Source organism: Plectropomus leopardus, chromosome 14 (genome assembly GCF_008729295.1).
Source record: "Plectropomus leopardus isolate mb chromosome 14, YSFRI_Pleo_2.0, whole genome shotgun sequence".
NCBI lineage: Eukaryota > Metazoa > Chordata > Actinopteri > Perciformes > Serranidae > Plectropomus > Plectropomus leopardus.
The window spans coordinates 25,936,882-25,953,497 of record NC_056476.1 but is presented as its reverse complement, the minus strand read 5'-3'; the positions used below and the strand labels follow the sequence as shown (position 1 = coordinate 25,953,497).

General features: G+C 44.7%; 1 protein-coding gene across 1 annotated transcript in view; it reads left to right on the top strand.

Moving 5' to 3' along the window:
• runx3 (RUNX family transcription factor 3) overlaps positions 1-16,004 on the top strand; it is a 52,833-nt gene extending 36,829 nt beyond the window's left edge. The window contains exons 6-8 of the mRNA XM_042500672.1: positions 492-638; positions 8,018-8,092; positions 12,871-16,004. Of these exons, the coding sequence (XP_042356606.1) occupies positions 492-638; positions 8,018-8,092; positions 12,871-13,352 (704 nt within the window). The 3' untranslated portion in view covers positions 13,353-16,004. The remainder of the gene's footprint in view (positions 1-491; positions 639-8,017; positions 8,093-12,870) is intronic.
• Positions 16,005-16,616: the final 612 nt, after the last annotated feature.

Genomic DNA, 16,616 nt, shown 5'->3' with positions numbered 1-16,616 from the left:
CATTCCTAAAGCAATTATTTACAACCACTTACGCCGTCGTTATCTGTGGATGACGCGGCAGCAGGTGCAGCTTGGGTAACACTTAGCGTCTAGCCGATGTATGTCAAGGTCTGCTCACAATCTAATAATATTTTTGCATTTGGAGGCTGAAAACATGGTGACAGTGTCTCTCTGCCCCCTTATATAATTTCGTCCTGTCTGAGTGTTTGTGAATCAAACTGAAGGATATTAATGGTCCTCACAGTCCGAGTCAATGTTACACTAATTACAGTTTAGACAGGCAAAGAGAAGTTGTCTGCCAGGATGTGTCAAACATGCCAGGCTTCATTAAGAATATTTGGGAGAAGGAAAGGTTTTCCAGCAGGACTCTTGTTATTTGTTTGTGCTATTTTTGTACAACTCATAAGGTGCCATTTTCCTGGTTGTGTAGGTGGTAAATTGGCAAGTCTTTGATTTCTTTCTTACCCGTCCTCCTCATGTCGCTGTTTCAGGGCACAGAGTGAAGATAGAGGACCCCCAGAAGATGCAGTTCTCGGACAGGCTGTCAGAGATCGAGCGCTACCAGCGGTCTATGAGGATAGGCCCAATGAGCAATAACCCCCGCCCCAGCCACCAAACCCACCTAAGCACCACACAAGGTGAGGACCACTGATACATTCAACCACAACCATAGTAATAAAAGATTTGCTCAAAAAAAAAAACTTTGGTTTTCATTCCTTTAAAGGTCTAGTGTGCAGAATTTAGTGGCATCTAGTGGTGAGGAAACAAATTGCCAATAGCCAAACGAATAGGAAAACTGTGATGGCCAAAGGGAAAATCATAAAATGCAAATGGCCCTATCTAGAGCCAGAGTTAGATTTGTCCATTCTGGACTACTGTAGTAACAACTTGGCAAATTCCATGGAAGGGGACTCGCTCCGTATGTGGATTAACAGCCCATTGTAATGACACGAAATACAGTTCCTAGTTTCAAATTTAGTCTAATACACTAATGAAAACATATTTATGAATAATATAATACATTCATGTCAATATCTCCCACTAATTCCTACACACTGGACCTTTAAATGTCATTGTAACTCATAACAATTTTAATTCTGTAATACTGTGATTCCCTGAAATTGCAGTATTTCCTGAAACTATTATCATACCATGAAAATCTCAATCAGTTGCAACCCTAACCCTGACGGACATCCAAACCACCACAACGCTGTAAAGTCTGCTCACATTAACTGCCATTACCTAGAAGTAAATAACTCCTTCAATACTTCCTCCTTCAACAAACATATTTAGTTTTATTTGGCCAGAGGGTAAGTAATCCGTAATAAAAATCAGACACACATCAACATAGTACATGCAGTTCACCCTGCATTGAGCCAAGAGGACTTCATGTGTGTTTCCTCCACGTGGTGCTTTCGAGTTCTGTTCCACTAATCTGGGAGCTGTTATACATGTTGGCCGTCAGAGGGGGAAGCTCGTGTCAATTCTGTCCCCGGATGCCCTGCGTTGGTGGGTCTGGGCCCCACAGCGTGCAGGGTTGAGTCTGTGGCCAGGTGGCATGGCGTGTGCTGCCAACCGAGCTTGGCCTGGGTGCTGAGGCTGGCCTCCGTGCACCGCACACTACAGCCTCAGGAATGTAGCAGCCGCCCGCTACCTTGGCAATCACGTCACTCTCAGACCGGTCGAATGTGTGGGCGTGAAGGGGGGGCTGAGACTCAGACTAAGGTGGTGCAATGGAGGGATGGAGGGGAGGGGGCTGTTTCATGCATATGTGTGTGTGTGTGTGTGTGTGTGTGTGTGTGTGTGTGTGTGTGTGTGTGTGTGTGTGTGTGTGTGTGTGTGTGTGCTGTGGGACAGCTGCGTGGGAGATGCTTGGAGTGAGGATGAGTGTTCAACTCTCCGTCATATGTCAGAGACTCTTTAACAGGATGCCATGTCTGGAAGAATACAGACTAAACACACACACACACACACACACACACAATCACACAGTATGCCCTCTTCTCCCACCCACTCTCTAGTTCTCATGCCACCTAATGAACCTCATTACCTTTGTATCAGCATGTTGCTGTGTACAGGAGGGCTTGTTTAGGAGCTGGGAGCCGTGTGTGGGTGGATCTCTATCAGTGTGTATCACGGCCGCACGGCAGTGTTTGGCCTTGTGCTTAGCTTAGCCAGCGCTGAGTCACCACTAAGGGCCTATCTAACAGCTGACTGTGGAGAACACAGGGTCTTTTGCCCCGCTCCCCCATGTCCTTACTTATGATACTGATTCCTTTGCACAGCCTGTACCATGGAGAAAGCATATCAGCCATTTTAGAAACACCGCCGACCGGTTACGCTGAAAATAAACACAGTGGAGCTTCAGCACAATACAGCCACTGTGATGATAATTTTCTGATGGGTTAGATTTTGGCGTGAGCTCTGTCGGTTGTCTGCCAATAAAAAGCCCCCTGCAGCTAAGCTTATACTGGGAGCTTTAAGTTTCTGAGCGCTGACTTGAATACAGGAGCAGGGAGTGGGGGTGGGGGGGGGACACCGGTCGGCAGGGAGAGGTGTACAGACTTGGTCCAGACAGCAGACGAAGAGGAGCTCTTTGCTCTGCCTCGCACGGGATTAGGGCAGGAATTAGAGCGTCATAGGCTTGTCAGGCTTCAAAGGGCTGCCATGTCGCAACACACACATGTACAGTACATACACGGTGAACAGACACAACACATTAACATCAGTTGGAACTGTCAGAGACAGTAAAGGCCTTGAGCTTCAGGTTACAGCTGCCAGTGACTGGAGGCCGTCTATAAGAAGTGTGTGTGAGCGAGGCAGACGAAGGGGAAGGGCTGTAAAAACCACACACCTTAATCTGTGGTATTACCATCATGATGGCATACCGCAGGGCAAGAGTGGTAAAATAATTAAATAACAGAGCGAGAGAGGGCCTTCTCCCTCACACTTTGTCTATCTGTTGCCGCGGTCCCCATACACACAAATCACACACAGCGCTCCTGTATGTGTAGAAATCACGCACAGACAACACCGCTGCAGTATTACAAGCGAAGCTCAAACAAAAATAGACTTGTTGTAATAAATCCCATTCAGAGACACACAGGGAAGTGTTTACATATCAACAGCACACACGTCTCAGCTTTTGGCAGCCCTACCAGACAATGTTGTATTTTGCAGATACTTTAAATCCCGGGGCCTGTTTGTTTGAGAATTGCCGGGTGATAGATCGCCCATCAACACGTTATAATTAAATGGATTCCCGCCTCGCTGTTACAAAAGATGTTTTCCATTATCCGCAGCTGGGACCTTTGCATTTCCCCCACCTTGAAGACAGCTAAATAAGAAAATACAGTGTCATCTCCTCCTAAAGCCTCCTTGCTTCATATTGTTGTCTGAGCTATGAAATACTGTCTCAGTTTTCTTGTCAACAGGACGCCTCTCCAGACATCTGCTCAATGCTACCCTTGATTCTTAAAATCACACACACACACACACACACACACACACACACACACACACACACACACACACACACACACACAGACGATTGCACCATAGACTCAATGAAAATACAAAACACACACACACGCACTCATACACAATTGTGTGCTAGTGTTGCAAGTTCTCTGCTAGTGCCCCAGACAGACAGGGTAATTAAGAGCTCATTACAGTGCATGCAGTGACAGGATTCCTGCACGCTGGCAGACGCTGCATTCGCTGCTTGTTTTTGTTCTCCTGTGGCCACAGGTAAGCCTGCTAGACATGTGGAATGATTCTCAGCGAGGGTGGAGGGAATGTGTGTGTGTGTGTGTGTGTGTGTGGTTGAAAATGCGTGGTTCGACTAGTGCAGTCAAGCAAATCTGACACTCAGACAATCAAGTACTAAATTGTTATTCTGGTTTTCAAAACCTCAAGTGAGGTACATGTGTATACTATACGTGTCTGTGGGTGGCAGTTTTTTTTCTCCTCTGATACGGAGTGTAGTTCATCCTCCAACATCTAACTGTGACATTGCATTTATAAGACACACACAGCTCTCTCCACTCTTAAGAAAAGCAAACAGATGAATGAAAATTTGATTTTCTTCAAGGTGGAAAACAGATCCCAGTTTTACCTTGTTCCATTTTAAATGCAGACAAAACTCAACAAGCCCCTGGCACAGCCTCTAACAGACAGCCGAGACGAAAGCGGCTCTTTTAACTTAAATGTGTTTTAACAGTGAGAGCGGGGGGAAAAAAGAAATACAGCAGCAATTTAATCATCCAGAAAAAAAAGTCCTGGCACTTTTGAGGTGGTATCATTTAACATGTTATTTGTTCCAACACCTGTGTGTTCCTCTGTGAAGATGAATATCAGATACTAGCATAACGTTCCGCCATCAAGTCAAGTGCTCGCCTCTTTGATGAGGGCCCAAAAGTGTGTGTGTGTTTCTGTCTGTCTGAATGTGTGACCCATGTGGTGATGTTATTAAAAATGTCAGAAAAATCTTGCATATGATACACGTTTCATTTTCTAAAATGTGCTCAGCATTTATCCTGCAAGTTCTATTTTAAAAACGCAAACCTTTTCTATTAATGATACTTCCACAAGTGTTGGTATCTGTGGTTTCCTCCTGCACAACTGGCACACATCTGCTGCAGCTGTGCTTTGGCCCTGTTGTCCAGTATGTTCAGGCTGTGGCCTCTGCACTGGACTTAACTTGAGAAAGTCCTGTTTGATGCAGCCGTGCCCCTCCCGCCTCGTCCACAGTGACCACACTGTTTACACCACGTAAACAAGCTGGCCGGCCCCCCCAAGGTCCGAGGCGGCACTCTGCTACCGCCGTGGCCGAGAGGCTCACACTAATTCACACATCCAGAATGACATGATCAGCCAATTAGAAGCAAGAGCGAGACAGGAAATTAGCCCAGTCAGGTAGCTGTGGTGTGGACTTTAGAGTGTAGCCGTCACGCTAGTTGGGTTTCATGCTGGTTTCTGCCAAACCCGAGCAGGAAGCTGGCCCTGCGAGGCCAATACAACCAAAACGAGAAGGAATCTGGACCAGTCCTTTAGACACTCTGTTTTACTTCTGCACTCCTGTATTTACATAATATGTCAATGGCCGCCACGGAGTTTATTTGTTATGGTGCCTGAAAGCTTCACTTGTGGTTACTCTCTTTTTGTGACCCTGAGATGAATAATTCAAACTGAAAATGTTTTTGTTCTTCAGCACAAAAAAAGATTCTTTTGAAGCTGCCTCCTTGGTGGAAAAAAAAAAGAGAAAGAAAAAGAGAAGTGAGAGCAAGTTGTTTTTTACCAGACTCAACTGTTTGTGTAAGTTATAATTTCACATCAGAGTCGGGCTGAGTTTTACATTTCAGCAATTACAGAAACTACATGTGTGCCATGAACAGTCTCTATTGAGTCTGGGGAGAGGGGAAGGGTGGGAGGACGACCAGCTCTCAAAGAGAACATAGGATTTTTCAGCCCATGTGTTTGTTTTTGCTCACGTTATAAGTGAGGGCTCAAAAGACATATCAAATGTCCCACATAGCTGAGCCAAGGCCGTGTTCCTCCCCTCACTAACACGCTCTCTTTCTCTCTCCTTCCCTCGCTGGCGTCTGTCTTTCTCTCTTGCTTGCTCTCTCACATTCTCTCCCCGTTGCGACGCCTAAGGCCTAAGCGAAACAGGAAGCCAGCACAAGGACCGGCATTCACTGTGTCTCAATGACACGCTTCATTACGGCAGGCGCATTACATGTCTCAGAGGCGTTGCTGGATCCGGAGTCACGAGGATGGACGCCATTTTGGCTCAAACATCTTCTCAGCTAGCCCTTTCATCTACACATGCACTTCAAAAGCAGTGCATGTGTTTATTTGTGTCCTTCTCCAAAACTACACTGGCACCACCCCAAAGCTACTTATTAGTGACGCAGTCGTCGCTTCTTCCCGTCCCAGCCCCCTGCCTTCCCTGCTCCTCAGCTCCGCCCAGGGGGCTGGTCCTCTTATTAACAGGGGTAATCTGTGCCTCTGGTATTGACGTTGTCTGCTGGCCAATCAAAATATTTGAAGGAAATGTTTATTTTCTTGAGCGAATCGCACCAGCTGCTTGCAAGCCTTTCTGAATAAGGCCATTTATGTGTAAGAATTTGCCATTGTGAGGTATAGTGCGGGACCTCTCGGTGACTGAGTGCTGATTTGGGCCTTCGCAAAGGAAGTGGAGGAGCTCCAGGGGAAGCACAGATCTTACACATGCTGAGCCCAGTGCGGCTATAGGTGAACAGCCCAGCAGCGCCACCCCCTCCTCTGCTTCTGGCATCCTACTCCGTCCTAATTGCCACTACAGGAGGTTAGGAGTTTACTATATTGCGGTATCTCAACAGCGGAGGGCAGAGTCATAGTGATACCACATGGCTGACTGCAGCTGTCATTAAAAGCAGAGCGCTATGAGAAAAGATGTAGTTATATAATATGTAGGGTTCTGTCTTTAGTACTGAGTACTTTTTTTATCAACACTGTTCAGAGGCTTCGAGAGCAGACTTCTGCACAATCAATGTGCTGACCATGTCCACAAAGCTCCGTGCTGGTTGTCATGTAACATCTGCACCTTCTCAGACTGAGAGCAAACAGCCCCCTGTTTGTGTCAGCCCTCGTGCGGTGTGGCCATTAAGTGTGAAGCAGGGTCCCACGCGTTGGGCCAGGAGGTCCTTGACCCTCCTTCACTTCCTGACAGCTCGGCTGGACAGGCTAGCGAGAGTCCTGTACTTCACAGGTCCCCGCTGCCCCTCCGGTGTCTCGCCTGAAAGACCCAAAAATATCTCCCATGCACCCATCAAGCATGTTTTTCCAAGCCTGGTCTCACTGTGGTGAGAAAACCATCCCCTCCTCTTCCCAATCTTCACTGCTCCGTCAGCAGAGGCCAACCTGTGACAGGAAGACACATCTCCAAACCGCCAGATGTCAAGACAATTTTGACAGGTCTGGCATGAAGAGGGTTTTTTTGGATCTTGCTTCAAATTTCTGAAGCACAGGCAGGGACTTCCTTACCCTGCACACCAGCAATCGACAAATGGTGGCCCGCAGCCCACATACAGCCCACACCAAAGCTTCCCAACTGGCTCACAGATAATACTAAATTCATAAAATTTGTGGAGGAAAACATCACAGTATTTATGATATCTAGCACTTCTTTTCTGCCTGAAAAAATCAGGATGGAAATAATTTTATTATGATTTACTTATGTGAGTTGGCCCTCGGTTACTTTATAAATCCATCGGCCATCTTATTATTTGCTTTTCATTGTCCCACAGCCATGGGGTAGATTAAGTTAAGATTACCAGAAAATATCATGGGTTATTAATTACTCTATTCATAATTTACATCAACACTGTGTGCAATAGTCGTCGTTCCACCTTCTCTTTCTGTCACTCTCTCCCTCTTTCTCTCTCATGCTGGAGTGCTGAGTCTGTGTCTCTGTCCCTGTCTGTCTTCAGTCCTCCCAGTTGTGCTTCTATAGTGCATAAAGTTGGGTCGAGGTCAGGTGACTGGTTAACCCATATTTTTTGCTTGTTGCATGTTGCAGATTAGATAGGTGAGCAAAAATCCAATTACATCTTTTATAACTGGAATAGTTGGTTCCATGTCTTCGTGCAAGAATGGGAATTAGTTTATAGCCCTCATCTTACTTTTCCCCCTTTTTTTGGTTTAAAATGTCCTTTTTTTCACCTGCTCTTCTTTAACATTTCCTTTTATTTACCATTAATTTATCATTGAAATAATTGTATTATATTACTCAACAATTATCATTTTAATAATTAAACAATGACAAGCTAATTTGGTATTTAAAAAAAAAAATCCATTCCCAACAGTGTCTGCTCAGAAAAAATCTGGCCTTTGGACAAACATATATGATCAACATACAAATAAATAAATAAAAAGATTTTGCATTCCTGCACAAACTAAATTCCTTCGCTGACTTATTTCTAAAAATCAGATCCCAGAGCTCACATATTGTTTTTGTTGTGTGTTATAACAGCCCTGTGGCAGGAGCAAATGGACACCCCCGCTCTGAAGACATGCAAGGTGGAGGAGGACCTGAGACCATGGCCAGGTGAGACATCTTCATAACTGTTTTACCACACCGTAGATGTCAGTGTAACTTTGCTTTAGGCAATTCTTTCCTCGCATTAAGTCTGACCACAAATTTGATGTGAATTTGAGGAAAGTGCACATTCGTGCATATCTGTACTTCTGTGTGTGTGAATGAGAAAATTGTTTTGAAGGGTGTTTGTTAGTTGCTAAGACGTAATCATCATGTGAGGCCCAATCAACACACAGCGTGAGGGGTGAGGTCACTACTAAGTAATGGCCTTAATTACTAAGTGTGAGCAAACAGGCCTGAAAAATACAGTGGAGATAATTGAGGCACTGTGGACTGCCAAGGAGCGTTCACACCTTCAAATGGTTCATCTTTACATCCATCTCAGAACAAACTGAAGATCGGCAAACTTATTTTGTTTAATTAGATTTTACGACAGACGTTCAAATTGAAACAAGCAACGCTGCAGAGGAGCAGCGGGAGAGGCGGGCATTACACAGGGTGTGCCATTTGTTGTGACAATTTTGGAGTCTGTTTCGTTTGCCCGTAGGGCCCTACTACACCCCATTACATTCCTAGAACGCCACCACCCTGCCTGCCTTCGTCTTCTTCTTCTTCTTCTTCTTTATACCCTCCCACTCCTTCTTTCTTTTATTTGTTTCTTGGAGATTTGGCTCTTTGCTTCACTCCAGCAGCCCCCTCAGTCTTCTATCTGTCCCCTACCCAGAAACCACCACACCACACCAGACATGCTGAGTCATCCACTCACGCTGTGCTGAGGACACACACACGGAAGAAAGAATAAAAAGACTTTCAGATTCTCACTGATGTTGCTTTTTTCTACAGTTAAGCAGAAATAGTACAATGCCTGAAGCTGAGAGTGGGGAATTACATATTTACATGTGTTACTACTTGTGAGGGGGCAGATTCGCTGCAGAGCAAGACATTCATGATGGGGTGAAAAATGTGATTGACAGCGACCGTTAGTAAAAGCATATGTCTGAGCCTAAAATGGAAATGGCAAGACATCCAGACGATAAAGCAAATGTGGCAGAGATGCAAGAAAGTGTAATAAATGATGGTGCTACTTGTATTCAAATACCTTTATCCTAACAATAACAGTATGCATGGTCTACAACACACCACACCGACTGCTTTTTAAGGAAGTATCATATCTCTCAGAGAAGGATTTACTTAATAAGCAGACATGTTAATCATGTCACCTTGTTTGTTGAAGCATTAGGAAAATCTCAGGGTTTTTTGTAATCACAAACACTCTTTCCCCTTGCTTGTATTGTATGTCACAAGTTGGCAACATGCAAAGTCCTCTGTGCTCACATGATAAAGTGCCTAATGTGGATGAGGCTTTGGGGCTGGTGACCATGGTGCCACAGGACAGAGGTGATTATCATTTGCATCGGACATGATGCTCCGGCCCCAAAGCATTGGCGCTTAAAAAAACACCTGGAGATCATTTGTGTTCATTTGGGTCTCCTATTCTTTGGCAGCTCTGCCCTGGCATTGTGTTGCCTTGTCATCATCAACCTGCTATCAACAATAATTACTCACCCTAATGGCATACACCGCTCAAACCACCCAAACCAGTCGGTAAATCAAAGCAAAAGCCTCTGAGAGTTGTCGTGCAGCAGTGTGTCTTTCGGGATCATCTGAGGAGAACAATCTCACTGCACAGCGCCATGTGTGGAGCTGAACGCAGGTTCTCTCTCTCTGTCTTTCTCTCTCACTCTCTCATTTCCTCTCCTCCACTTATTTGCCTGAGACACCATTCCCTGAGCACTGGCCGTCACAGTTTGCATCAAGCCTGAGTAAACATTTCACAGGTGAGCGTCTGTGTTTGCATCTCCCCATCGCCAGAGCCACCACAGGCGGCCACGCACGCACACATAAACAACTCTGTGCACGATTACACACACAGACACGGCCGCCTCAAACATGTTCTTATGTTAACAAACAAAATCAGTTTCTCCCATATGCAAATAAGGCAAACCTCCGGTCATATCTGGGTTACACGCTTGACTGTGGACTAGTGGACTTCTTGAGCTGAGCAGAAAGGAGGAGGACAACTCCGCCCGTGGAGTGTTGCAGAATTAAATAAGTGCATGGCGTTATGTTTGGGAGCTAGAAAGCGCTGGAACACTATGTTCTCTATAAAAGCCCTGATTCCCGGCTACCCGCTTCGTAGACTGGGAACATCACAGACAGCAGACTGTGCCAGCGAGCCCTCTGGGGTCCATCCCCTCTCCTGTCCCTGCAATTTAGTCAACACGTTTCAGATGAGCCTAATGGAGATCATGTGTGGTTTTGGGCCGCAGAGGTTACAGGCAGCTACTACCAGGCTCAGCAAGGAAGACCCTCTCTGCCAAAGATACACCACTGTTACCACAGCCACAACAGCGCAGTCTGTACTTAGACTGGGTGGGGGAGGGTGGGGATGCAGGAAGGTATGCAACATGGTTAAGATGGAGAAAAAGCAGACTGCAGAAGTTTGCAGCTACAAAACAGTTAGTTGAGCCCTCTCCTCCAGAGGGAGCTACTGTACTGCGGAGGGTTCAAGGTGGTAGCAAGCTCCTCCTGGCTCACAGCCAAGTGCTTGTTACTGCACAAGCCCATTAAGGTGTTGTGATAAGTGTCCGGTCCAGTTTCCCCTGACAGAACACAGGAGTCGATCCCCACCGCAGTTTAGCCAACACGTTTCCACCGACTCCAATTAAATGGAGATCATGTGCGGGGTGGGCCGCGGCAGCCAGAGCCATCAAGTCCCCACGCCACACACCCCCCCCCACCCCACAGCTTTACCCTGAAACCTAAATTTAGCACAGACAGAGAGAGATGAAGGGAGAGAGAGAGGAGAGAGAGAGAGAGAGAGAGAGAGAGAGAGAGAGAGAGAGAGAGAGAGAGCAAAGGCTTTTGGGAGTCCGGTAGGAATTAGTGGGCCGACTCCACTTCACCCGAATCAACAGCAGCTGAGGGCTTGGATTTTCCTCGCGTGAAATCAGATATGGAGCTGGTGCCTGGTAGACTCTGGAAAAAGAAACAGCCCCCCCACCACCACCAAACTCCCTCATCCCAAAAAGAAGAGGAAATTCAACTGCAGAAGTGTGTTGTTGAGAAAAAAAAAAGTATAGCAGGGGCCATGGAAATTGCAAAGGAACAGATTTTTTTGTAGCTGAAAATGGACCCAGTTCTCCAGACATAGGGAAAAGACATTTCAACGAGACTGTGGCACGCAAGTTTGGCATTCTCCCCCCTCAGGGCTGTGGCGTGCAAGCGCTTGCTATTTCACAAATACAAGCTCTCTTTTCTCTGCCATCCAAATCCACATTTTACACTTGCAGTCATGTGGCCACATTGGACCCATGAAAGCCACATGCGGACAAACAAATAACCATGGCCGGCCGTGTGTGTGAGTGTAGGAGTGTGTTGTGTACAAGCGGCAGGTGTGGAAGGAGCGTACTGTATGTTGACATCAGGTATGAGGAACTTTGCTTCGTCATTATGGCGCAGAACCAGGTTAAGGGCGTTTACAGTTCCAGGGTATTTCGGCCTGGCCGTTGGCCACCTGACCTCCTTCCAAAATATCTGAGTGTTTTAAGCGCAAAGACACAACATGCTTGACTTGTCAGACAAGATGAGAATTAAAATGTAGTGTTTGTAGACCCAGAACGGCTACTGTGTGATCATGACAGCTGCTTTTTGATGAAAAACTACAAACTGACTTGAGAAATCAGGACAGGTAAAAACAACAGATATCACTAAACATTGCCTCAGTGACATCTAACTTACATAATACAGCAGAAATACAGAGCGTAATTGTCCCTGCAAGCAGGTCCAAACCCATTATACTTCAGTAAGATGGCAGCAGGCAGCATTTAGAAGTCCCACACTCCTGCAGAACTGTGAATAGCTTCATATCCGAAGCTCAGGATGTAAGATCAGCCAATACCACAGTTTAGTAAGAGGGGCAATATGGTGTTTCAGTTAAGGAACTAAGTTGGTGACAGTAGCAGCCCCAAATCTCAAAAGCAAACTGCCAAGTCAAACCCTCAAGCAGTAATTCTTTTTCCCTTTTGTCAGCTGAGTAAATTAGAAAGTGTGCAGTGAAACTGAAGTCCTAACAGCTGGCTTCACAGCGCTCTGTTACCTGTGAGATTACACTCCACAGTTAACTCTGACAGGTCCTGGACTGTGATACACATTAGCTTACAGGATATTCACACAGAAACACACTTTTTCTTTGTTTCTCTTCCTTCCCTCTTTCTTTTTTCCTTCTCTGACTGTCTCCGATTGTGACTGTCTGCCTCTGAGTATGATTTATGAGTTGCACAACAGCGCAACAAGCCGTCGGTGTTTATACAAAGCACCCCTCAGCTCTGACAATGCCTCTTTTCATTGCTATGAGAGAGACAGAATACTGTACGTTGCCCTCCTTTTGAAGGAGTGGTAGGAGGGCTGTGGAGAGGGGGCCTTTTCATAACTTCAGTCTTGTGCACGGGGCTGTGGGATGATGTGCTGTCAGTGCTTGATGACTGTTATTAAGCAAAAAAATGTCTCAGTTCATTACTTTGAGCAAACATTTCCATGGACGGACATATCGCAAGAAATCTGAGCTCAGAATTGGGGGTTTGGAAAGGTTCTGGAGAAGGGGGTTGATTTTTTAGAATAATAGAAAATGAGAAATCTCTGAGCCCCTCGTTTATAATCACAACAGCAGTTTCCGTTCATGGCTCATTGTTTGTTGACGCTTTCCAACCTTTTGTTTCTGCCAATAGGGACTACAGATCTCTTCAACCAGAGGACCACCTTCCCGTCTCTGTCGCCGCTGACTGACCCTCGCTTCTCAGACCCCCGAATGCACTATCCCGGGGCCTTCCCCTACTCCACCAACACCTCCAGCACCGGCATCAGCGGCCTCAGCATGTCAGCCTCATCTAGATACCACACCTATCTGCCACCACCCTACTCAAACAACCAAAGCCAGAACTTCCAGTCCAACTCCTACCTGTATTACGGCACAGGCTCTGGATCCTATCAGTTCTCCATGGTGGCGCCGGGCAACACCGGGGGCGAGCGCTCCCCCACCCGCCTGCTGTCCTGTTCGGGGGCCACAGGCGCTGGAGGGACCAACAGCCTGATGAATCCGGGTCTGAACAACCAGAGCGAGGGCGTGGAGGCCGATGGCAGTCACAGCAACTCCCCCACCGCCATGAGCGCCTCAGGCCGGCTGGATGAGTCCGTGTGGAGGCCTTACTGACTGACAGACAGCTAGACAATCGGAGGTTGCAGGAGGAAGGGAGGGAGGAAAAAGTAAAGAGGATGATGAACAAAAAAAAGACACTGAAAGCAAAAAAAAAGAAAAGAAAAAAGCTGCATGTTTGTCTTTTATTTCTCCGGCACTCGCTTTAAAGACTTTCTGTTTTACCAACTCGAGACTTCCATGTATTTTGTACATTTTGAGTAAACTCCTGCACTGTGCTAAAACATGTACTCTTAAAAAGGACTAAAAAAGCCATATAAGTTGAGAAGATGTTCAGCTGAAACTGTAAATAGACATGAGGGTAAAACCAGAGAAGCCATATTAACGTTTCAGGATTATTTGAGGTACTCATGAAAGAACAAAAGACAATGGAGGTATAATCAATGAAGAACTGAAAAACCACGGCATCAGACAGAGCGATCCAACTCACTTAGTTGGTGGGGACAAGCAGTCGGACTGGGTGTTTGCTCCCTGAGTGACTCCAACATCCCTCCAAGGCTGCTCTGCTGTAGCAATCGGCCCTTTTTAAGCTTTAATTTCTGCAAAAATTGAAAACATTGTGTCAGCTGTGAACACATCTTCAGTTGCAGCCAGGGCTTTTTTTTCATGTGCCCATGCAGTATCTTATTGCCTAATTTATTATCCAAATGGACACATTAGCCTTTGGTGCTACGGTATGCAGTTTCAACACAATCTCTACATCTTTGAGAGAAAAGCATTTATGTGTCAGGACTCACATGTTAAAGACATGAATTCTCCTCTGCTGTGTCATCAGTGTATCGAGTTTCAAGGGGACAATGGCTGATATTATGAGGAATGTAAAAGACTAACGCAGAGGAGTGTTTATTGGTTTCTTTATCTGCAGGAGTATTTAAGTCCTGTTGTGTCTACTCTTTACTTTTTCCTTACATTTCTTATCCAGGGCCTTTTCTGGAGAAAAAAAAAAAGTCCTAGTCTGGTATTTTTTAACTGGATGACACAGTTTACTTTTGATATTTATTTGAGCCAAATTGTGAGGAAATGTGTGCATATACCCAAAATCCTTAAGCATTTCTCTCTACCTTTTCTTTTTTTATATATACAGTATATAAGCCTTATTTTGTTGTTAAGTATAAATTTGGAATTTGTGTAATATATTGCTACTAAATTATGAAAAAAACAAAACCTTTAATGTAATTATTTTGTCTTCCAATGTAGCTTTGATGCACTAAAAACTTTTATTCCTGATGAACCACGCCCAACAGATTCTGTTAGTGAGATGGTGTATCCAGAGCTGTAATCCTTTTCCAAATTGCCTTTCTGCGCTAAATAAGCCATTCGCTTAATTTTTGCACTATGTTTGAATTTTCATTTCTCTTTTTTTTGGTTATGTATTTACAAATATCTGAATTTCTGCCGAACTGAATAATAAATATTCCTTCACTTCTATTTGCAGAATACACTTAAAAGTGTCCTTTTAACAAATCCTCCGCAAAGTAATTAATGATGTCATGATTAGACACACACACACACATTCCTGCGCCACAGGTGTGTGTGCACATTCCCCCTGTCCGGAGGGCCTTTCCCCCACAGCTACACGTCATCTCTCGATCCCTGGAGGAGGTGGAGGAGTGTGAGGATGAAGGGAGGAGCTGGGGTCAGAGTGGTATCTTCTTACCAACACCAAGGGCAGTTATGCAACAAAAAAAAAACGTGCCTTGTTGTGCACAGGTCCCTTTGTTCTGGGTAATCAGTGAGTGCTTTGAAGCCTTTATGTCTAATTTACGGATCATTGGTGCCAGGGGCTCACGGCTCGGCCAATAACTCAAACGCCTGCACAGATTACCTGGATGTGAGCTGTGTAAAAGGTGTTTATATCAGGTATCAGGTGTCTCATATCTACAAGAAAAGTCTTCCACAATAAGGAAGCATCCATGACTCTGAAAGATGAGGATTAAGTTGCTACAAAAGTGAGATTTAATTTCAAAGTGAATCCAAAAAAAGTTTGCATTTGCAGCTCAGGTCCAAATAAGTTATGCAATGTTTTTATAGATCTCACAAAAGACCCTCTGCCTTATTCCTCTTTTTAAAACAATCAGTAACAATGTCTCATTCCTATCTCCCTTTCATTTAGAGGAAACGTTTCCCTGCTCTCTCCTCTGAAGACTTTATACAGCAGAGGACCTTACTTTATTATGGGCTAAAAAAATCATGCAGCTAGAGAAACCACATGTGTACTTATATTTGTGTGGTTCCTTCAAAATCAAACCAAAGATCTTCACAAACTGCCTGTAGTACTGTCATGATGATGGGAAAGAGGACGTCTCTGTTAATCTCAAACATCATTCTTTATGCAAAACTAGGAAGCCAAAATGTACAAGTGAGTTGTATTTTATTGTATATTGGATTGCAGAGCACAATGTTACGTTTTTCCTTGGTTTTCTTTTTACAAGATGCCCCTTTTCTTTTTCATTTACCAAAAATGTTAATTCATCTTTGCTCCTTTCATTTCTCTTTATGCTCTAAGCATGTACATCTGAAACTGATATGTTAATTTAAGAATCTCATCTATGTATGTAATGATATCGTTAATGCTTCCATACTGAGTGCTTGTAAAGTTTGCGGATAATGTAGTTTTTAACCATTTTAATTAAAAAACCATGTGTCTCACTTTTGTCTTCAGAGCTGCTGTTTATTTAAAGGAACACTGTGTGGGATTTAGTGGCATTGAATGTATATAAAAATGGACATTGTGTCACCACATAGCCCTACTGTACAAAAATGAAGCCAAAATATTCTGAATATGTCCGCTGCCATGTTGTACTGGTGACATAACTTGAAGCATGGTAGCACCTCCTTATCAAGTTCCTGCCCTAACAGCCCTCTGATCAACTGCAAGCAGCAGCACTGAACACTGATTTGCACACACAGCTATCAATCCTGTCATCAAATCCCCTTTTTATTGCATCAAATAATGAATTAATAACCTTACTTACCAAAACAACAAACATCTGCATGAGAACTTTCTATAATAACAGAAACCAAATTGTGTCAAATTTATTTGGCTTCGCCAGCTGATTAAAACACTTAAAGCAGCTTAATGTTACAAGTAAATGTTTTCACAACTCTGTTTGGCTCCTGTCGCGGAGGAGCTGCTAACAGCAATGGCTGATGCAAGAATGCAAAATTACAACAAAAAAAGAAAGGCGTATCTAGTGCCAGTATTTAGCCTGTCCTTTCTGGGCTACTGTAGAAACATGGCAGTGCAAAATGGCGGACTCT